Below are 22737 nucleotides of genomic sequence, written 5' to 3'. Positions count from 1 at the left end.
ACCAGCCCCTTGGAAAATTGAAAGATACAATGGTGTGTTAAAAACTACACTGAGAGCAATGGGGGTGGGACATTTAAACATTGGGATATACATTTAGCAAAAGCAACCTGGTTAGTGAACACTAGGGGATGTACCAATCAAGCTGGCCCTGCCCAATCAGACCTCTTATGTACTGTGGAAGGGAATAAAGTCCCTGCAGTGCACATAAGAAATATGCTGGGGAAGACATTTTCACTTATTCTTGTCTCAGGCAAAGGCAAACCCATTCATGGGATTGCTTTTGCTCAAGGACCTGGGTGCACTTGTTGGGTGATGCGGGAGGATGGAGGAGTCTGTGTGCGCCTCAAGGGGATTTGATTTTGGGTGAAAACTGCCAATTAATTAAATTGTATGATCTTAATTGCTATAGAATCACTTCTATAGTAGCTATATGCCATACCAATGGTATTACAGTAAGAATTGCTCAGATTAATGAAGAATGAACTGTGATGAAACTGAGCAAAGTGTAGCGATGATAGAACTGGACAAGCACTGGAACCAGAGCTGGCTTCATCTCTCCTGCCCTGAAGGACTGCTATGACAGATGGAGTCCAAAGTCATGGACTAAATGAACTCAATGTTTGAGAGGGATGGCCCACAGTCTAAGGGAATAATATCTGTGTTTATATAAGAAGACAGGAAAGGTGGTTGTGATGTGTTGGAAAGTGTGGGACCCGGGCATAACATAGATGGCATAGAATAAGGGGAGGATACTGTCCTGGTTTTGGCTGGGATAGAGTTAATTTTCCTCCTAATAGCTGGTATAATGCTGTGTTTGGATTTAGTATGAAAATAATGCTAATAACACACTGATGTTTTAGTTGTTCCTAAGTAGTGCTTACACTAGTCAAGGACTTCTCAGCTTCTCATGCCCTGCCAGCAAGAAGCTGGGAGGGAGCACAGCCAGGACAGCTGACCTAAATTGGCCAAAGGGATATTCCATACCATGTGATGTCATGCTCAATATATAAGCTGAGGGGAGTTGGCCAGGGTGGGCAGCAACTGCAGCTTGGAACTGGCGGGGCACTAGTCGGTGGGTGGTGAGCAATTGCATTATGCATCACTTAGTTTGTATATTCTTTATTATTATTTTCCCTTCATTTTCTGTCCTATTAAACTGTCCTTATCTCAACCCACGAATTTTACTTTTTTTTTTCAGTTCTCTTTCCCATCCCATTGCGGCGCGAGCAGGGAGTGAGCGAATGGCTGTGTGGTGTTTAGATGCTTACCGAGTTCAACCGCAACAGGCTGTTATCCTGATTTGTTTCACCTTTCTAGAACAAAAGAAAAAAAGAAAGAAAAGCTTTTTTAGTTTGCACTACCTCATTTATTGATCTTAGTGACAGAATGTCTGTCATGGGTCAAGCCACATCTCCATCTCTTGACATGTTTCTATCAGCAATTAGAAATAGTTGCTTTTCTGGGAGAGCAGTGTTTGCTTGGATGATTTCCTATGGTTTTGTTAGATGGTGCATTGATCATGTGGGCAGGCCTTGCCTTACTCTTTCTCTTAAGATTCTTTGCATCTTGGACAAATTTGGACAGTAAGCATTGAGGCTCTCCATTATTCTTGCTTGACTGGGGCAATAATGGTATTGGTATCATAGAATCACAGAACGGTTGAGGTTGGAAGGGACCTCTGGAGATCATCTGGTCCAACTGCCCTGCTCAAGCAGGGCCATCTAGAGCAGGTAGCCCAGGACCATGTCCAGACAGCTTTTGATTATCTCCAAGGAGGAAGACACCACCACGTCGCTGGGCAACCTGTCCCAGTGCTCAGTCACCTTCACAGGAAAAAAAGTGTTTTCTGCTGTTCAGACAGAGTCTCCGGTGTTTCAGACTGTGCCCATTGCCCCTTGTCCTGTCATTGGGCACCACTGAAAGAAGTCTGGCCCCATCTTCTTAACAAACACCCTTCAGATGTTTATAAGCATTGATAATATCAGTCTTCTCCAGGCTAAACAAACCCAAGTCTCTCAGCCTCTCCTCATAAGGGAGATGCTCCAGTCCCCTGATCATCTTGGTAGCACTCTGCTGGACTTCCTCAAGCAATTCCCTGTCCTTCTTGGACTGGGGAGCCCAGAACAGGACACAGTACTCCAATTCAGTCTCACTAGGGCAGAGTAGAGGGGGAGGATAACCTCCCTCGACCTGTTGGCCGCACTCCTTCTTATGCAACCCAGGATACTGTTGGACTTCTTGGCCACAAGGGCACATTGCTGGCTCAGGGTCAGCTTGCTGTCCACCAGCACTCCAAGGTCCTTCTCAGCAGAGCCACTTTCCAGTAGGTCAGCCCCCGCAACCTGTACTGGTGCATGGGGTTGTTCCTCCCCAGGTGCAGGACCTTGCACTTGCTCTTGTTGAATTTCATCAGGTTCCCCTCAGCCCAGCTCTCCAAGCTGTCCAGGTCTCATTGGATGGCAGCACAGTCTTCTGGTATATCAGCCACTCCTCCCAGCTTGGCATCGTCAGCAAACTTGCTGAGGTTATACTCTATCCCTTTGTCCAGGTCATTGATGAAAATATTAAACAGGACTGGACCCAGTACAGACCCCTGGGGAACACAACTAGTTACGGGTCTCTAACCAGACTGTGCCCTGTTGATCACGACTGTCTTGAGTTCTGTTGTTGAGCCAGTTCTCTATCCATTTCACTGTCCACTCATCCAACCCACACTTCCTTAGCTTGTCTGTGAGGGTGCTATGTGAGACAGTGTTGAATGCCTTACTGAAGTTGAGATAGACAACATCCACTGCTCTCCCTTCATCTACCCAGCCAGTCACACCATCACAGAAGGATCTGGGTGCACTTGGTGGGTGATGTGGGAGGATGGAGAAGTCCAATGTGTGCCTAAAGGGGATTTGATTTTGGGCGAAAACAGCCAATGAACTGAATGGCACAATGCGAACTGCTATATAACATTGTGTGTCATCTCTGTGTTGTATCAGTGATATCATAGTACGAGCCTCCCAACCCATGGAAGATAAACTGTGAAACAAGCAAAGTGCAGCAGTGATGGAACGGTGACTGACTCAGTATGCAGCAACCCAACTCCACACACACCATCTCTCCCACCCTGAAAGACTGATACGACAGATGGAGCCCAGAGTCATGGACTGGGTGAACTCAATGGACATTTTAATGGACATTTTACAGGGAAGGTCCATAGACTAAGGGAATGATGTCTGTGTATTATGTTAGAGGATGGGAAGGGGAGGGGTGGTGGTTGGTAAGGTTGTATTGGATTGTATGGGACCTGGGCATGGTGTAGATGGTATGGAATAAGGGGTGGAGAATGTGCTGGTTTTGGCTGAGAAGGGGTTAATTCCCTTCACTGTAGTGCCTGTAGTAGTCAGGGTCCTTTCCAGCTTCCCATGCTCTGCCACATGGGCAGGAGGTTGGGAGGGGCGGGGCCATGGTGGGGGCGGCTGACCCCGACTGGCCAATGGGATGTTCATTCCATACCATGTGACACCATAACCAGTATATTAATGGGGGTGGTTGGTGTGCAGGGGGGCAGTTGTGGCTTGGGGACTGGCAGCATCGGGTTGGTGGGCAGTGAGTGGCTGTGACACGTGCGGTTTGTTTTGGTGGGTCATTCCCTTTTCCCCCTCCCCGGGTTTTGCGCCTCTCCTTGTTTTCCTTTCCATTGCATTTTTGTTGTTGTTTTATTTTAATTATTAAACTGTTCTTATCTCAACCCACAAGTGTTACCCTTCTGATTCTCTCCCCCATCTAATGGTGGGGGAGTGAGCGAGCGGCTGTGTGGGGCTGAGTTGCTGGCTAAACCACAACACTCACTAGTGCGATCTGCTGCGGATCCTGCTGGCACCAGAGCTGCTCGCCTCGGCAATATAGCTTTATTGGGTATTATCTCTGAGATAGCCCCTTGAATGTGTACTTACTGAAAATGAGGTGTTTTCTCATGCTGCTGAGTGATACAGAAATGAGAACAACAAAAAGAAGTCACATCATGGTACATCATGGTAATGTTTTGCACCACAAGAGGTAGAAGTAATCTTCAGCATTTATTTTTCAATTTCTAAATAAAGATTGCTTCTTATCTAATATTTAAATAGGAATTGATCTTTTGAGGAAAAGGTCATATAGTAGGTAATCATGATTGAAGGAAAAGGAAAACTTATGTGTATGTACACAAAGACAAGAAATGTCAATAACACTTTACCACTTTTGTATTTTATTGTGGAACTGAGTTTGTTTCCTTTACATCAAATATCCTCAATGGAAGAGGGGACATTGCACACAAATATCATAAAAGCACTACATATTACGTTCACTGGAAACTAATTTTCTACATTAGATATGACTGGATAGAAGTGATGCAGGATTATAAGACATAATACCATACACAGCTGCAGACTGACACAAACACCATTCAGACCAAGAGAGAGGAGGTGTGTGAGGTGCTTCTCAGCCAGCAACAAGACTGTTTCTTTCCATAGTTTGGAAGATGATGGCCGCATCAAATGTGTGAAAGCATATTTCAGATTTCCTCTTTTACAGTTGTGATTACAGCCCAGTCTTGAAGAGGTAGCTCTGCCGTCTGGAGCTCCTAGCTAGTCTAGTGCAGAGAAGCCTTTTTTTCCTTCTTTTTTTTTTTTCTCCTTTCAATGTTTTTATGCCATTGCTTTATTTAGTTACCTATTTTTTAGGTTTTTTTTTAAAGTCACAACAGACTTTTTTTTTCTAGATAGCAAACATTTTTAAACCAGGTGAATAATATAACTGCATTCTTACAAATGCTTACCCCTAGTTGGTTTTAGTGTTTTGTTCAATTAAGTGAAAATCTTAGTTTCTTACAAGTGTAAACATTATACTTTTTCCTTTTCTAATAAATCCAGACCAACAAAATTACTATTTCTGTCAAAACATCATTACTGAGCAAGAACCCCTTTGTGACAGATGAACAAAGAGAAGCATATGACAGAAATGTCCTAAATGCACAGTAAGTGCTGTTTGGAGCTGACTTGCTTGTGGTGGGAGGGGTTGAAAATTCAATTAACAAATTGATTAAATCTTAGTAATTGAGTACCAGAACTCTCCTAAAATGTATAAGCTATCATAGACAATTAAAAAAACCCATTCATATACGCTGTTAGCTCCATTCACCACAGTATGTAAGATAATAAAAAAATCAAGTGAATTCTATGAAAGATGGAGTAAAAAGTAGAGATCAGTGAAGTCAGGCCCACCACAGGACTTTGAAAAGGCATGCAAGAGAAGCCCTGTCCAAGTTCAGGAGGGGGGTGTGATCTCTAAAGTTAATTCTTCATTGAATTTCATGAAGCAGTATAGTAATAGCATAAAGATCATGACTGGGGATGCTGTTATGGGTAATACCATCATTTAAATAGACTGTCCTTTACACTCAGATATTGAATCTTTATAATTAATCAATAACAAACCATGCTCCTAGAAATCTATGCTGACCAACAGCACTCATCATTAATGTACACAGTACATGTTGATGACTGTTACTAAACTAATTGTGTAATATTATGATTAGATTAGATTAGTTCCACAGGCAGGAAAGGCATTAAGGGCAAGAGGAGCTAATGGAGGAGTTGATTGCTGTGTTACACCCAAGCGTGATTACCATTTAAAAGGGAATGGATGGAAGAGGCATTACAATATCTCAGAATAGCCGGACTGGGTTTTTAATATTCTTGTAGCAGAAAAAAAATGAATTAACATTTTAAGATTGTCTGTAACTGCCTCATTATTATTATTTTTAAAGTAAAACAAATGCTTGAGCCATCACAAACATATTTGGGGAGATTTAAGGCTTGATTCTAACTTCATTTACAGTAGGGCCAAATGACTGTAACTTCCCTGATTGTACTGAAATTGCTCCTGATTCACGAAAGTGGCATAAGTGAGATTAGTCTCAGGACCACTGCTGTACTTAGATTTTCTACCAAAGCAGAGGTACAAACCATTTCAGATATTGTCAGAAAACCTGTTCCCACCCACTCAAAAAGTTTGAAATTTGACCTATATAAGAAAATAGACAAAGCAGAACTGTAGAAATGGTACAATTATTCTGCCAAACATTTTGCCTATAACTTTGAAGACTATGTATTACAAAAGCAATTTTCAAGTGAGTGATTATGAGCTCAGCAAACATGCTTGTTTTCACAATATATTTCCATCTGCCTTTTCTGCCACAGTCATTCCGAGTTATTCTTAAAGACTTAAAAAGTATAATAATAAATAAAAAAGCATTGCTAGAGATACCTAAAAAAAGAGAAGACATTAAAAATAAATCAAAATCCTCAACAACTGACAGTAATTCACAGCATTAAATAGGCCTCAGGAGCCCACATTTAAAGGGCCCTAAAGCAGTATAAGAAAAACCCTCATAAAAATTAGGAGTGCAAACATATACCTATTAAACAAAAAGATCCTAGCAATGTAAAATTGAAATAAATTATAAGTAGAGAAAATAAAATTAGGTCATAGTCCACTACACTGTGGAACGTAATACCAGCCATAATGGTGAATCATAGAGACCAGCACATATCTTCATTTTGGAGGCATTTACACCTTCTTTAAATTCAGATTTGCAAACCTTCTACAATGTAACAAGATTTTTTTATTGGGATAAAACTTCTGAGACTAAAAAAATCCAAACTGTCTTAAATGACGGAACTGTTCTACATGCTGTTCCACTGCAAGCAGTCTAGAAAGGAAAGGAAGAGAGAGAGGGGGAAGGGAAGGGAAGGGAAGGGAAGGGGAGGGAAGGGGAGGGAAGGGGAGGGAAGGGGAGGGGAGGGGAGGGGAGGGAAGGGGAGGGAAGGGGAGGGAGGGAAGGAAGGGAGGGGAGGGGAGGGGAGGGAAGGGAGACTGATTTTGGCTTATTGCTTATTCTATCTTTTTTCAAGATCTTGTAAGGATTGAGAATGTAAGTTACACCCTTGTAAATATTAGGCAATCAACATTTCAAATCCCATTTTCTGTCATCATCAATAGATTAATTTTACTACCAGGATGCCCCTCCCCCACCCCAAAAAGGTATCAGCAGTTGACTATTTTCAATAAATCTTACCTCAACATCCATTCTCACTAGAACCTTAAGCAACATTATTAAGGTATCTTACAAAACTACTAAAAATTTGCCTTCACCTGAAAAATTTTTCTTTGCATTTTCCTGTAAATGAAAATTTTTGTTAAAAATCTATTAAAAGTTCACGCATCACTAAAAATAAAAGGTTTCTGTACATTTGTTCCCATATTTAGCCTTAAATTAAACACATAAAATAAGGTAAGATAAAGGAAGGTTGAATACTGTACAGACTCGCAGGTAACCTTTTTCATCATCCTGAATGTTTCACTAAGTTTTGCAACTCTGATACTGGACACCACTCCACTCTTGCTTCCAAAGTACAAAAGAAGCTTTAAAAAAAAAATATGCTCATCTTGCCTTGTTGAGCTGTCCTGATGCATCAATGAATTGTTCACAGATCTAACATACATAAGTCATAGCACCAAGCTGTTTGACCAGTCAGATAGGTTTCTAGTACCACACATGCACACTCACACTTCTTTACTGGTGTAACTAAGATCCTACACAGATGTTTTATAAATTTGCTGTCTCAACATTAAAAAATAAGTGCATCAAGTTTCTTTGTACATCCAAGTCCCTTTCTAAGGCAAATTGTCTACTGTATGTACTCCCAACTGTTTGGTATTTTGCTTCAGTTAATTGACAGTGGATATGGGTGTTCAAGCATATGGACTGGTCAGCTCTGATTGGAGTGAGTGGATTTTTACTGGGAGAATGCCTTAGACCAACAATTCTGCATGTCGAAAGAAAGGTTTTAGAATTCTGCATGGGGTTCAGACTACGTGCATATTTGGCCTATGATTGCTATGGTATGTCATTATGCAGAGTTCAAATTAAAGTGGAAAACTGCTAATGAGCGTTTAGGTTGTCTGTTCCTTCCTAGCCACATTCTACTTCTTATTTTCTAACTAACTTAATTCTGTAAAGTAAGGACCTCCTTTGTGATAGCTCAGATGATTGATACAAATTTAAAACCTCCTTTTCATGTGAGTGCATAAACAGACTGCAGTAAGTGATACAGCTATTGCCATGAGACTACTGGAGGTATAATTATTACTTTCTCCTCCTACCCCTCTCTCTCTTTCTCTCTCTTTGTGTTTCTTTAGAGGGCAAATACCTCTACCTGGCAGAAGTCAGTTGAGATTGCTAGTACATGCTTTCCAAACATTCAGCGGAGATGAAACTGGATCTGTATTTTTGCAGTAATTTTGAACCCTACTATGGGAATACTGTTATTTCCCTTAGCAATCAGCAAAGACTGAAAAATACTAGTGACTTGCATCACCATGATACAGTATAGCATTTTGCAGGTATACAGTTCAGCAGTTGAAATAGATGGGTTGAATTTTTAGAAAAGGTATTTTCAAACTGAAGAATTTCGGGAAACAAAGTTAAATCTTGTGGTGCATGGTCTCATTCTTACAGTTCAATCTTGCATGCGGGAAAAGATTCATCCTGCATAACAACAGTGCTGCTGCTTGCCAAAACCATGATGTTGAGGTCCTGCTGTTTCTCATGCGTCTCTTGGTACCATTCCCTCATCACTTCTGAGTCATGGGTTGGGATTAAGGTCACCTGCAACACAAAACAGAAGAACTCCTGAGGAATGGACAACAGAAACAACTGATAAGAAAAATATCTTTGTAAGAAGTCCTGGCCAACAAGTATGATTCCTTTTTGGAAAGAGTGGATCTTTATGCAATAAATACTTAAATAAAGGAAATAAATAAACATGTAGATAAGATAAAATTACTGTAAAGAAGCAGTTTATCAAAATAAAACCTTGGTTCTCTAAAGTGCTGAGATGCAACTTTCCAGAGAAGTAGCAGTCTGTAGCCTGCACCGATAGCTCTTCAGATTATGACCAAATATTTTGTTTACAGAATCACAGAATGGTAGGGGTTGGAAGGGATCTCTGGAGATCATCTTGTCCAACCCCACTGCTTGAGCAGGCACACCCAGAGCAGGGGGCACAGGACCGCATCCAGGTGGGTTTTGAATGTCTCCAGGGAAGGAGACTCCACAACCTCTCTGGGCAGCCTGTTCCACTGCTCTGGCACCCTCAAATTATTTATTTCACTTATTTATTATGTTGGAAAGGCACATGAAGTTTCCAAGTGTATGTGATTACCATATAAACCATGAACCATTCACTTTTCTTTCCTACTTACAAACTGCAAAATTTCCAAACATGGATCATATATGGTATAGCAACAAGATGAAATAGCCAAACGGCCCTGTAAACCAGTTCCCAACTGCTGTCCTCCAGAGATAGATCAGAAAGGCCAGAAATGGGGGAGCAGCTGAATATGGTGCAGCTCTGTGCGTCACTTGGGTGTCCTCTCACATTACTGGTGAAACAAGGTGCCTAGGCTGGGAACTCCTGTCCCCAGCAGCTGCTGCCCACTCGAGAGGTGCAACAAGAAACAAGAAGTTTCTTCCCAGAGAAGATTACATTTCCAGGTAGAAATACTAGTGAAGAGCCTACCTGCATGTTAGTGTCCCACTGGGCCTTGCCCTCTAGCAGGGAGTCCAGAACAGCCCTGCTTGGCTCCTCGGCTGCAGAATCGTTCCCGCTCACCACGTAGTAGGATGACCGCACCCGCTTGAAAAACTCAACATCGACATTCTTGCTATTGCTGTGGTTGGGAATGTATACCAGATCCAAATACACTGGAGGTCCTGGAGGCACCGCTGTAGATTTTACTGACTTACTATTCCCAGGTCCTTTGGAAATCAAACAATAGAAGAATATATCACAGGCTCGTTAAAAACATGCATTTATTAATTACCATTATAACTGCTGAGATGATATTCTTAAAATTGCTAGTGTTGGTTAAGCATTACAGAGCTATAACTGTATTTCTTCTGTGTCTCCTGAAACAATTATGGCACTACACTCCTACATCTAATGACATGTTCCAGCTTTGTTGTGTGCCAATTACAATTGTACTGGGAGAAGAAAAAAAAAAAAGGAATAAAAGTAACTAACTATACAATACATTAAAAACTCACTAACACATAACCAACATTTGACTGAAACTTTCCCAGTAATATACTACTATTATCCAACAATTACTACACAGGGCCGTGATTACTCAATTACCATTCAATAAACGTCAGTATTATTTTCCAAGTTAAGAAGGCGAGCTTTTCAAAAGTCTCAGATATGCATGATTATAAAAGCTAAGGTCACACAGGGAGCCATGCAAAAGTGGTCCTGAGATTTGGAGAATCAGCACATACCAAGACATAGTAGCTGTTCTATGCTCAGGCTGTCTTACCGGTGAAGCAGGAAGCTACTATATCACAGAATCACAGAATGGTACGGGTACGAAGGGATCTCTGGAGATCATCTAGTCCAACCCCACTGCTTGAGCAGGCACACCTAAAGCAGGAGGCACAGGACCACATCCAGGTGGGTTTTGAATGTCTCCAGGGAAGGAGACTCCACAACCTCTCTGGGCAGCCTGTTCCACTGCTCTGGCACCCTCACAGTAAAGAAGTTTTTTCTCATGCTTAGCTGGAACTTCCTGTATTCCAACTTGTGCCCATTGCCCCATGTCCTGTCGTTGGGCACTACTGAAAAGAGTCTAGTCCCATCCTCCTGACACCCACCCTTTAGATATTTATAAGCATTAATGAGATCATCATTAATGAGATCATTAATGAGAAGACCTTCAGTCTTCTCTTCTCCAGGCTTAACAAACCCAGGTCTCTCAGCCTTTCCTCATAAGAGAGATACTCCAGTCCCCTGATCATCTTGGTAGCTCTCTGCTGGACTTCCTCAAGCAATTCCCTGTCCTTCTTGAACTAGGGGGCCCAGAACAGGACACAGTACTCCAAATTCAGTCTCACTAGGGCAGAGTAGAGGGGAAAGATAACCTCCCTCGACCTGTGGGCCACACTCCTTCTTATGCAACCCAGGATACTGTTGGACTTCTTGGCCACAAGGGCACATTGCTGGCTCAGGGTCAGCTTGCTGTCCACCAGCACTCCAAGGTCCTTCTCAGCAGAGCCACTTTCCAGTAGGTCAGCCCCCGCAACCTGTACTGGTGCATGGGGTTGTTCCTCCCCAGGTGCAGGACCTTGCACTTGCTCTTGTTGAATTTCATCAGGTTCCCCTCAGCCCAGCTCTCCAAGCTGTCCAGGTCTCATTGGATGGCAGCACAGTCTTCTGGTATATCAGCCACTCCTCCCAGCTTGGCATCGTCAGCAAACTTGCTGAGGTTATACTCTGTCCCTATCAGATTGGTCAAGCATGATCTCCCCCTGGTGAATCCATGTTGACTACCTCTGATAACCTTCTTTTCCTCTACGTGCCTGGAGGTGACCTCCAGAATGAACTGTTCCATCACCTTTCCAGGGATGGAGGTGAGGCTGACTGGCCTATAGTTTCCCAGGTCCTCCTTCTTGCCCTTTTTGAAGACTGGAGTGACATTTGCTGTCCTCCAGTCCTCGGGCACCTCTCCTGTCCTCCACATCCTTTCAAAGATAATGGAGAGTGGCTTGGCAAGAACATCCACCAGCTCCTTCAGCACTCGTGGATGCATCCCATCGGGGCCCATGGATATGCAAGGATGCAGTTTGCCTAGGTGATCTCTGACCCAATCCTCCTCAACCAAGGGGAAGGCCTCCTTTCTACAGAATTTTTCTCTCTCCTCTGGGGGCTGGGATGCCTGAGGGACAGCCTTATCAATAAAGACTGAAGCAAAGAAAGCATTTAGTAACTCTGCCTCCTCTGCATCCTGCATCACCAGGGTACCCACCTCGTTCAGCAGTGGGCCCACAGTTTCCCCAGTCTTTCCTTTACTGCTGATGTGTTTAAAGAAGCCCTTCTTGTTATCCTCGACATACCTTGCAGATTTAGTTCCAAGTGGGCCTTGGCCTTCTTTGTTGTATCTCTGCATACCCTGACAACATTCCTATATTCCTCCCAAGTGGCCAGTCTCTTTTTCCATACTGTGAACCTCCCTCTTCCATTTGAGTTTTTGTAGAAGCTCTTTGCTCATCCATGCAGGTTTCCTGGCTCCTCTGCTTGACTTCTTCCTCACAGGGATGCACCAATCTTGAGCTTGGAGGAAGTGGTCCTTGAATATTAACCAGATCTCTTGGACTCCCCTACCTTCTAGAGCCCTAGCCCATGGGATTCCTCCAAGCAGGTCTTTGAAGAGGCCATAGTTGGCTCTCATGAAGTCCAGGGTTGTAATCCTACTTTTTTCCCTGCTTCTACTTCACAGGATCCTGAACTCCACCATCTCATGGTCACTGCAGCCAAGGCTACCCCCAACCCTCACATCCTCAACCAGACCTTCTTTGTTTGCTAGTATAAGGTCCAGCAGCACATCTTGCCTCATTGGGTCCTCCACCACCTGTGTCAAAAAGTTATCCTCGATGCTCTGCAGGAACCTCCTGGACTGTGCATGCCTTGCTGTGTTGCTTTTCCACCAAGTATCAGGGTGGTTGAAGTCCCCCATGAGGACCAGGGCCTGCAATTGTGAGGCTACTGCCAGCTGTCTGTAGACAGCTTCATCAAGTACCTCTTCTTGATCAGGTGGCCTGTAGCAAATGCCCACAGCAGTGTTGCCCATATTTGGCCGTCCCTTAATTTTTACCCACAAGCTCTCAACTTGTTCTCCTTCCGCTCCTAGGCAGAGCTCGATGCATTCAATTTGCTTCCTCACATAAAGGGCAACTCCCCCACCTTGCCTCTCTGGTCTATTTTTCCTGAAAAGCCTGTAGCCATCCATGACAGCATTCCAGTGATGTGAGGTATCCCACCATGTCTCTGTAATTGCAATCAGATCGTGGCCCTGCGACTGCACACAGATCTCTGGTTTCTCCTGTTTATTCCCCACGCTGCGTGTGTTGGTGTACAGGCATTTCAGAGAGGTACTTGAGCGTGCAGGTTTCCCTGGAGGGGTACATGAGGGCCCACTATAGCCATGCACACCCTTGAGGTGGCTGGTCCCCTGGGTGTCATCTAGTGAGGCAGATAAGGCACCTTTGTTGCTGCTCTGGTTGACCTGGCTTATTCCCCTGTTGGATGTGATGGCATTAGCAGTGCCACTTTGGCCCCCACCCCCCATCTTTCTCAGTTTAAAGACCTCCTCACCAAGTTGGCCAGCCTGCTGCCAAAGATTCCCTTGCCCCTTCCATACAGGTGGATTCCATCCCTCCCTAGCAGGCTATGGTTGCTGAAGAATGTCCCATTGTCATAAAAGCCAAAACCCTCACGTTGGCACCAGCCACGTAACCAGGAGTTGATTTGTATTATTCGCCTATTTCTAGTTGCCCATTTTTCTCCAACAGGTAAGAGGAAGGAGAAGATAACTTGGACACCAATATTTTTCACTTGCTTCCCCAGGGCTTCCTTAGTTCTGCCCAGGCTCTGGCTTACAGCATCATTTTTGCCCACATGGAAGAGTAACAGCAGATAGTAGTCTGTGCTCTTGACAAGTTGTGGCACCCTCTCTGCGATGTCTCGGATCTTGCTCCTGGAATGGAGCAAACCTCTCGTGACTCCCTGTCAGGTCAGCAGACGGGTGCCTCAGTGCCTTTTAACAGTCACCCACTACGAGCATTCATCTCTTCTTTTTACGGTATCTGTTCTGTGTTGCTGGTACAGATGCACCTTGCAGCCCTTGCTCGTCAGCGTCTGCAGCTGCTAAAGCTTCATATCTGTTGTTGGTAGTGATGATGGAGGGTGGGGGCTGAAGCAGAGCCCTTCTTTTGTGGGTCACCAGGGTCCAAGGTGCCTCATTCTCAGTGGTGTCCGCTACAGGAACGTGGTTCTGAAACCACCTATCTCCACCTCAGCTCCACTAATACCACGCAGCCTTCTAACTGTTTTCTGCAACTCAGCCACCTGGCACAACAGATCATCAACCTGTACACACCTTGTGCAGGTACTTACCTTCACACTAGGAGAAGGGTCGGGGTACTTGTTGCAACCTACTGCCTGTACTGAAGCCTCCTTCCTTACCAGTCCCATCTGGGTGGATGCATCAGACATCTCTGGGGCTTTTGCTATGGGGACACTGGTTTTAAGTCTGAGGTGAGTGCCCACCATCCTGGCAGAGACCTAGAGAACTTCCCTGGGCTGTGGGCCTACAAGCGGGATGCAGCACCCTCCCTCCTCACCCTGCCTGCACAAACTGCAGCACCATGCCCCAGCTGATGTGCCACGCCCTGGTTGCCCGTCCTTTTCACTGTGCTCCTGGTCACTCGTGCTCCCTGGGGCTGTTTAAATCTCCTGCAGTTGCTCCTGGCAATGTCCAGGCCTCATCAGCCTTGCTTGCAAGAGCTTCCGGGACCTGGTGGACTGCTCTGCTCTTTCTCAGGCTTCCCTAGCTCCGGGAACCCCCTTGTCTGCCCCAATCTAGCGCCCAGCTGCAGAACTTACTGTTGCTGCTGCTGCTGCATTCGTTGCTGACTGCCACAAACTGACACATCAAATTTCTCAGATTGCAAAAGTTAATTCAGTGAATTTCAATCATTTAAACGTGGTCTTAACACACCAGATTTATATTTAAAACATGGGCTTTCTTTGGGGGTTTGCTACAAACCACATTCTCAGGTGATATAAAGGCAGCCTAACTTTACTGCAACAACTAAGAAAATCTTAACATTAGGGAACTCCTATCTGTCTTTACCTGTGGTTGCAGTCTTTGCTGACTTAGATGATGTTGTATTTGCTGCATTCTTGGTGTCCTTATCTTTCTCTTCCATTCGAGACTTCACTTCTGGATTAGAGATATTTTTGGTTGCCTTCTCCACAGACTCTTTTTTTGGAGAAGCTGTTCTGGAAATTTTGTCTAAAGATTCTTTTACAGCTGGTTTTGGTGAAGCCACTTGCTTTGATTTGCCATCACTTTTTTTAACAGGAGAAGATGACTTGGTCTTAGCACCCTGCTTTTTTGTCTTTGCCTTTTCTTTGAGGTCCTTCTTCAAAGGTTTACCTAAAGTCTGATCGATGGGCAAAGTCTCTGGATCAACCATGGAGACATCAGGGTGCCTAGGGGAAGGTCTGTGATCCTGCATCGGGATAGGTGGCGGGTCAATTTGTTTGTATGCAATTGTCTTGTCCGTTGGAATGGTTTCTGACTCATCTTCTGAGTCAATGTTAGCATCTGCAGTGATGGAAGGGCATTCCTCAGTCTCAGGGGGAACATCTGAATCAGTCTGAGATGGGGCAGACTCGCTCACAGATGTGGGAGGGGTTTCGTCATGCTGCCACCCTTGCTGCTTTCCCACAGAAGGTGGCTGGGCTCCCCCAGATTGAGTTAAACGCTTCTCTTGACTTTGAGACTGTTCTTCACTTGCAAACCACTCAAGGGGATTTGGGTTGATAAATGAGGGTGAAAGTTCAGTTTTAGGATGTTTATATTCGCAGGAGGACACAAGGCATAAGTCAACATCTTGACGTGATTCTGCTAATGATTTTCCTGGAGCAAAATGTGCACTTGCTTCATAGGAATAGCTAGTAGCTTTGGATGACCTGGCAGTTTTCCCAGTTGTCTCAAATGAGTAATCTGTGGCTTCAGGTGAGCTGGTGGCTTTCCCTGTTGTTTCATAGGAGTAATCCATAGCATCAGGTGATCTGGCAGCTTTCCCAATTCTCTCATAGGAATAATCTGCGACATCAAGTGGTTTGGTGGCTTTCCCAATTATCTCATAGGAATAAAAATCTGTGACTCCTGGTGACCTCGTGGTTTTCCCTGTCATCTCATAAGAATAGTCTGTGGCCTCAGGTGACCTAGTAGCTTTCCCTGTTATCTCACAGGAATAATCTGTGGCCTGAGGTGATCTAGATTTTGCAACTGCCTCATAGGAGTAGTTACTATCCTCTGGTGACCTAGTAGTTTTCTCTGTGGCCTTGTAAGAATAACTAAGTTGTTCTGGTGACCTGCTGCTTTTCTCTGGATCTTTTTCTGGTCTGATTAAAGGTTCTGGACTGTGCTTTGTTAGGGGTTCCTGGTAACCAAATGCTTTGACAGAGGACACTTGCAGCAACAACGAAGATGTGTGACTAGCTGACACCACTTCTGTGATTGCAGGAGGTGAATCTGGAAAACTAGGAGAGTACAGAGGAGAAGATTCCCTTGGAGTTAATGGAGATAGGTCAGACTTTGGTGACAGCTTTTCTCCTAGGCTCTGCAACTTTTCTGAGGTAAAAGAAGAATGTAGTGACATATCTGTGGGCGGAACAGAACCTGAAAAAGTTTCTTCTGGCAGTGGCGAAGTTAACTGGGAAGGTGTATGAGCTGATGAAGTTGAGGATGAAGCTTCAATTTGTGAAACTGAAATAATTTCTGAAATATCCTTCTCCTGAGAGTAAGATGACTGCTCCACAGGGGAAACCTTCTGTGCAAAACTAGGCTCCTGTATATCTGAATGGCTATAATCTACTTCTGTTGGTCCATTTTCAGATATATGGTGTATACTAGTGCCTACAGTAGGATAGTCTGGAGATTGCCTGCTAAAGTCCATTGCTAAAGACTGCTCAGGGGACTCCTGACCAAATTCTGCTGACATAGTTGACTGTTCAGGAGATCTGTGATCATGCACTGGGGTTCTTGATTTTGCAGTTTTAGGTGAGAAATCTTGTGGAGAAATTGACATGGGCCTTGGACACTCTTCCTTAGATGGAGACATGTCTGTTTCCTGAAACGTTGTTGGTGTTTGTACAACTGACACTGAAAGGGAATCATCAACTTCAGTAGAGTGGGGGGATCCAACCTCAGCATGCAAAGAAGGAGATACATCATCAGTAATTGGTTCTGGAAATGAACTAGTAGCAACAGATGCTGTAGAGACAGAAGCTACTCCTTCTATATGGGAATAGGTGTCTTCTGCTACAATCTCATCAACTGGAGTTGCAGACTTGTCAGAAACAGTGCCTTCAGAAATTGACATTTTGGTGTCTTCTTTTAAGGAAACAAACTGACCGATATCTATTTGAGTAGGTGAGAGATCACCTGCTAACTTCTGCTCATCCAAGACCAGTGAAGACTGGGAGCTGCTGGGTTCTGTATCCTCCATTTTCCTTTCTAGGCTGAAGCCTTCCTTAATTACCATAAACTCCATGCTTTTTTCATCTTGTTTTTCTTGGAAAAGGCCCACAGAGCTGGCTTCAGAAGCTGGGCTCATCTGAACAGGTGATTTTTCTTTTTCAGGTTTCCCCTCAGAAGGACTTCCATAATCTCTGGTGGGAGACTTTACATCAGCACTCAAAAATGTATCATAAGTGGTATCTGAACCTATCAGTGGTGGACTCCGTAGAGGTGAGAGAACCTTTTCAATAGGAGATTCTGAATCTGGTACAGGCTCATCCATAGGGCTTATTCTGGGTTTTGCAGACTCATCTTTGACTTCACTGAGTTCAAAGCTAACAGGAGCTTCTGTTGACTTTTCACTGGTTTCAGAGGGAAGCTGACTGGATTTTTCATCAGTGGGAGACTGATAATAAGGTGTGTGGCCAGCACTACCAGCAGCAGACTGTGAGGGAGATGCTACTTCTAATGTTTTATCTTCAGGGCTTGCACAGTGCTCTTTGGCAACTTCTTGATGTACATCAGGCAATGTAGCAATGGGGACAGGATCAGCCGCAACCTTGATCTCATTGGGAGTGAGTGAAAAGTTCACACTACGTTCATTCAGGGGTGTTTTGGCAACAGGTAATGGAGGGGACAAACTCTCAGCTGGACTCCTGGCTGGACTATGTTTTCCACCATCGTCTGGATAGGGTTCTTTGATTTCTAATTTGGCAGTGCCTTGGATTTCACTTCCTTTTTGCCAATATATATCTTGGAATGCAGATTTGCAGAATTTGTCTTCCTCTAATGAAGAAGGTGGTGAGATGGTAGAAGCTGAGGCATTATAGTCTTTACCTTCTGTGGCTTCTGTTTTGGATCCTTCTGATAATCCATTAAAAGCATCCAGAAGTGGAGAAAGTTTAGGTCTAGCAAATTCTTGAGAATACAGTGATGTCTCATACTTGGTAATGTTCATATACTCCTGAGAAGGTGACTCGCTTTCTTCATTGTTAGTTTCATCACTCATGACATCCCGGGGTGTAGACATTTCATCCATTGGCGTTGGTTCACTGGATATTTCAATGGTAGACTGTGTATAACCTGAAGTAGCAGTGAATTCCTCAGGTTGATCTTCTCTGTCTTCATCAGAAACAGCGGCTTCACTTTCTGAACCACCAGGTAATGTTTCATCATGGATAGAAGAGGCTGGTTCAACTGCTGGAGACTGAGGCTCTGAGCGTTTTGTTGGTGTAATTATGAGTAGGCCATATTTCTCTTCAACTTCACCAGTTTCTCCAGCTTTGTCTACCACGGCCATCACGTCATCTTCTTCAGCTTCTATTTTTTCAGTCTCCTCTTCATCTCCGATGTCTTCTGCTTTGTCTTCCTCCTCTTCTTCAGTCTCTTCAGTTTCTGCCTTTTCTACTGCTTCTTCCCTGTCTTCCTCAGCCCGTTCATCTGATGCCTCATCATCTGCCATTTCAATATATTTTTTTGCTTTAATGTTAGCATCTGCTTCAGCCATTATTTCTTCTGAACTCTCTTCCATTTTTCTTGCTTCCTCCATATATGGTTTTGTGGTGTCCAGTGGTGTCTTTTCTTCCTCATCTTCACCTCGTTCTTCAGCTTCTTCTGTCTCTGCCTTTTCCTCATAACGTCCTGCTTCATATGATTCTTCCAAGCCAGATCCCTCATCTTCAAACTTTTCATTGTCATCAACCCTATGCTTTTCCACAGGCTTCAATTCTTCAGGTGTTTGTTCACACTCACCCTCAGCCTCTGTGGTAGTTATGCCTTCATCAGAGGACTCGGCAGGTCCTTCATTATCTAATATTTTTTTTTGGACTTCAAAGGCCTCTTTTTGTTCTGTGCCAGGGAGTTTCAGTTCATCCTCTATAAGTGCAACTTGAGGTTTTGTTTCTTTTATTGTTTCTACTTCTTCAGCTTTTAATTCCTCAAAGTCTTTTGTTAAATCCTCTGGTGAAGACATAAGGGATCTCTCCACTTCAAGTTCTTTTCCACTACCTGTAATTTCTGCAGCTGCTACAGTTGTGGTGGCGGCTCCAGCTGCTGCAAGGGCAGCTTGCGGCCCACTGACCTTGATCTCCTTCTTCACAGACTTAATTTTTCCTTTTTCCTTTGGCTTTCCAGCAGTTACTGCTTCTTTTTTAGCAGGTTCCTCCTTCTTTCGTGGTTTAGGCTTTGCTGCTAGTTTTTTTACTTCAGTTGAAGGAGCAGCTGTCTTCTTTTTTTCTTTAGGAACCTTTTGGATGTCCTTTTTCACTTCTTTTTCTTCCTTCTTAATTTCCTTCTCTTCTTTTTTACCTTCTTTTTTAGCTTCCTTTGGTGGAGCTTCTTTCTTTACTTCCTTCTTAGTTTCCTTCTTCTCTTCCTTTTTCGCCTCTTTTTTAACTTCTTGCTTGATCTCTTCTTTTTGGGGTTTTTCCTCTTTTTTGATGGGTGTTTTCTCCTCTTTTTTAGAAACCTCTTTCTTTGTTTTTTCTTTTTCCTCTTTCTTTTCTTCAGGTTTTGCTTTGGCTTCCTTTTTCACTGGCTTATCCTTTGCCACTTTTTGTTTTACATCTGTAGCTTGTTTTTCAGGAGTTTCAGATTTTACTAATTGCTCTTCTTTACTTGTTACATCTTTTTCTGCCACTATAGGTTTGGTCTCCACTTTTGCTGATTTCTCTTTTTTAACTGGAACTTTTTCTTTGCTTTCCAATTTCTGAAGCTTTTCTGGTGCTGGACTAGGCTTTGCAGGCTCTGGTGTTTCTTCCTTAGATTCCTTTCTGACAGGCTTGCTTGGTGGTGTCTTTGCAGCAGGCTTCAGACTCTCCTTGCTGTCTGTTCGTTGTTTCAACTTTGCTTGTTTCACAGCTGGACTAGCAATGTTCCCAGTTAGGTCTTTCTGTGTAACCATTGGTTGTTTAAGGAAGTCTAAGTGTTTGAGCTTTTCTAGTCCTTCTAGAATATTATATTGGGTGCTGTTTCCAGGAAACAGAACTCGGATTATTTTTTCTGCAGGATTAGCTGGATGCCACACAATCAGGGATGAGACAGACGTAAAATAGGATAATGGAATGCCTAGTTCTTGGCCATTTGGTAGCAGGAATTCAGCTGTATCTTTGCTAGTACCACTCCACTGTTGCATAAAATATTGCGTCTCTTTGCTATTTTTGATAGGATTAAGTACATACATCTCAAGTTTGCCAACTCCCATTTTCTGAAATAAAATGATGGGGTCAATGGTATTTCCTACATTTCTGAAAAGAGGTTCTGGTTTCATAGACAATTTATGTAAACACTGGAGAGTAAAACAAGCTTCTTCTACACTCCTTTTTATTCTGAAGTTAGGATCCAGGTTCTTCAGATTCTCAGGTACATTAAGGAATATAATTCCTAAATCAGGTGAGATCAGATTTTTCATCCAGTCGCTGTTGGTAGTAGACCCTTGGGACTGTTCCTCTTCTAATTCAGCTATCTTTCGCTGAAGCATGCTATTGATTCCTGGCAGGTTATCATCTCCGATGTGAGTGAGTAGAATGGAATCTACCCTGTCCAAGTGACGGATAAGTTTCCAAAAGCAAGATTTTCTTTCAGATCCTCCATTGATAAGCATGTTGAATCCATTCACTGCAAACAATGCAGAGTCTCCTCTTCCACCTGGGAAAATATAACAGCAGGGTTTGGAGAGTTTCAAGAAGCCTCCTGAAGTTGGAGGTTCCAAAATGTCAAAGGGTGATGGCACTTCTACTGATTCTGACAGATACTCTGTGAATTCAGAGAGTCCTTCCATTTCGGGCAACATGGAAGCTGAGTTGAGTTTAATGTTAATAAAGTCTTGAAGGTTGTGTCTGTCAAGGTTGGAATTTTTCCAGTCTCCTTCCTCAGGGCAGAAAAGAGTTAAGCTGGCTTTGTTGGCAGGGTGTGTGGTGCTCAATAATTCACCAATCTAGGGTTGTAAAACAAAAATGAAAGAAGATGCATGTAAATTCATTTTTAAATTACAATTAATGTCAGAACATAATATTCCCTGATCAGATAGATAAAACCTTTTTAATTTGCTTCTGCACTGTTGAGTACCCATCCTAGAAGGTAAAGGAACCTGTTAGCACAATTAGTTTACTACTGTATTTTTTTAATACAACGGAGCAGCTTATGAGGAAAGGTCCCTTCCTCACTGACCAAAGGAGGAAAGTACCCCAAGGTTCCTTCTGTCCTCCACCCTTTATAGGAGGAAAGTACAAGCTTTTATATTTAGAGGGGATGAGGACTATGAGGCTAACGCTGCCAGACTTGCCACTATCTCGGCCATTGGCTCATGAGTCTCCCTGCTACCCCTGCCCATCCAGAAAAGCCAGCCAAATATCTAAAGGAAACAGCACACCCTCTTAACAGGCTGAGAATAGCTGCAGCCCAGAGGAGGCCAGCATCCTTCCGGGGCAGCTGCCTTCCCCACCCCCTCCTCACACAGGATGTATTCCACGACACCATCATTACTACAGTTCTTTCTGCAGGCTGGCTCCTGACTCCCAGATTTGCATGACTGACTACAGGATAGTTTTCCAGAACACTAAGAAATTATTTACCGCATCAAAATTCCAAACAGTTGCGTTTTGTATTTGTGAGATTGTGAGGTACATATATTTATATACATGTCCTGGTTTCGACTGGGATAGTTCATTTTCTTCACAGTAGCTAGTATGCAGCAATGTTTTGGATTTACGCCGAAAACAGTGGTGATAATGTGGAGATGTTTTAGTTGTTGCTAATTAGTGCTCACACTAGTCAAGGACTTTTTCAGCTTCCCATGCTCTGCTGGGTGCACAGGAAGCTGGGAGGGGACACAGCCAGGACAGCTGACCCAAACTGACCAAAGGGATATTCCATATCATATGACATCATGATCATTATATAAAGCTGGGGGAAGAAGGAGGAAGGGGGGAACATTCGGAGTGATGGCGTTTGTCTTCCCAAGTAACCGTTACACTTGATGGAGCCCTGCTTTCCTGGAGATGGCTGAACACCTGCCTGCCGATGGGAAGCAGTGAATGAATTCCTTGTTTTGCTTTGCTTCCGTGCACAGCTTTTGCTTTACCTATTAAATGCTCTTTATCTCAACCCACGAGCCCTTCCAATTCTCTCCCCATCCCACTGTGGGGGAAATGAGCGAGCAGCTGTGTGGTGCTTAGTTGCCAGCTGGGGTTAAACCATGACAAACATATAAAAAATACATATTATATCATATTATGCAATATATGATATATTTACAATGTGTTTTTATATATAGTTTTATAAATAAAAATATAAACTCAGGGCTGAAGAAAGAGCCAGAAAAAAAGTGTTAAGGTTAAAAATGCTCTTGTCATTATTTTGATTTTAAACTCATGGATCACAAAAGTGAAAATCTGGAATAACTCCATTAATTTTGACAGTGTTCGATAACATGCTAGTACCAAAACCAGATACTGAAATAAAGGCACAGAAAACAAAAAGTTCTATGCCATAGTATGAAGAGCTATTGTTCTGTTCCAATCTGAAATAAAAAACAATATCTGGTGGTTCCAGATTAGT

The 22737-nt window shown here is 43.4% G+C and overlaps 1 protein-coding gene across 1 annotated transcript in view; it reads right to left on the bottom strand.

Annotated features, from left to right (window-relative positions):
- Nucleotides 1–6886: 6886 nt before the first annotated feature.
- The window catches only part of LOC135316300 (microtubule-associated protein 1B-like), a 61790-nt gene continuing 45939 nt past the window's right edge, over nucleotides 6887–22737 (bottom strand). The window contains exons 5-7 of the mRNA XM_064469352.1: nucleotides 14782–21115; nucleotides 9615–9853; nucleotides 6887–8701 (exon numbers count right to left, since the gene is read on the bottom strand). Coding sequence (XP_064325422.1) covers nucleotides 8546–8701; nucleotides 9615–9853; nucleotides 14782–21115 — 6729 coding nt within the window. The 3' untranslated portion in view covers nucleotides 6887–8545. The remainder of the gene's footprint in view (nucleotides 8702–9614; nucleotides 9854–14781; nucleotides 21116–22737) is intronic.

This window comes from Phalacrocorax carbo, chromosome 19, assembly GCF_963921805.1.
Source record: "Phalacrocorax carbo chromosome 19, bPhaCar2.1, whole genome shotgun sequence".
NCBI lineage: Eukaryota > Metazoa > Chordata > Aves > Suliformes > Phalacrocoracidae > Phalacrocorax > Phalacrocorax carbo.
This window is presented reverse-complemented; position numbering and strand designations above follow the sequence as displayed.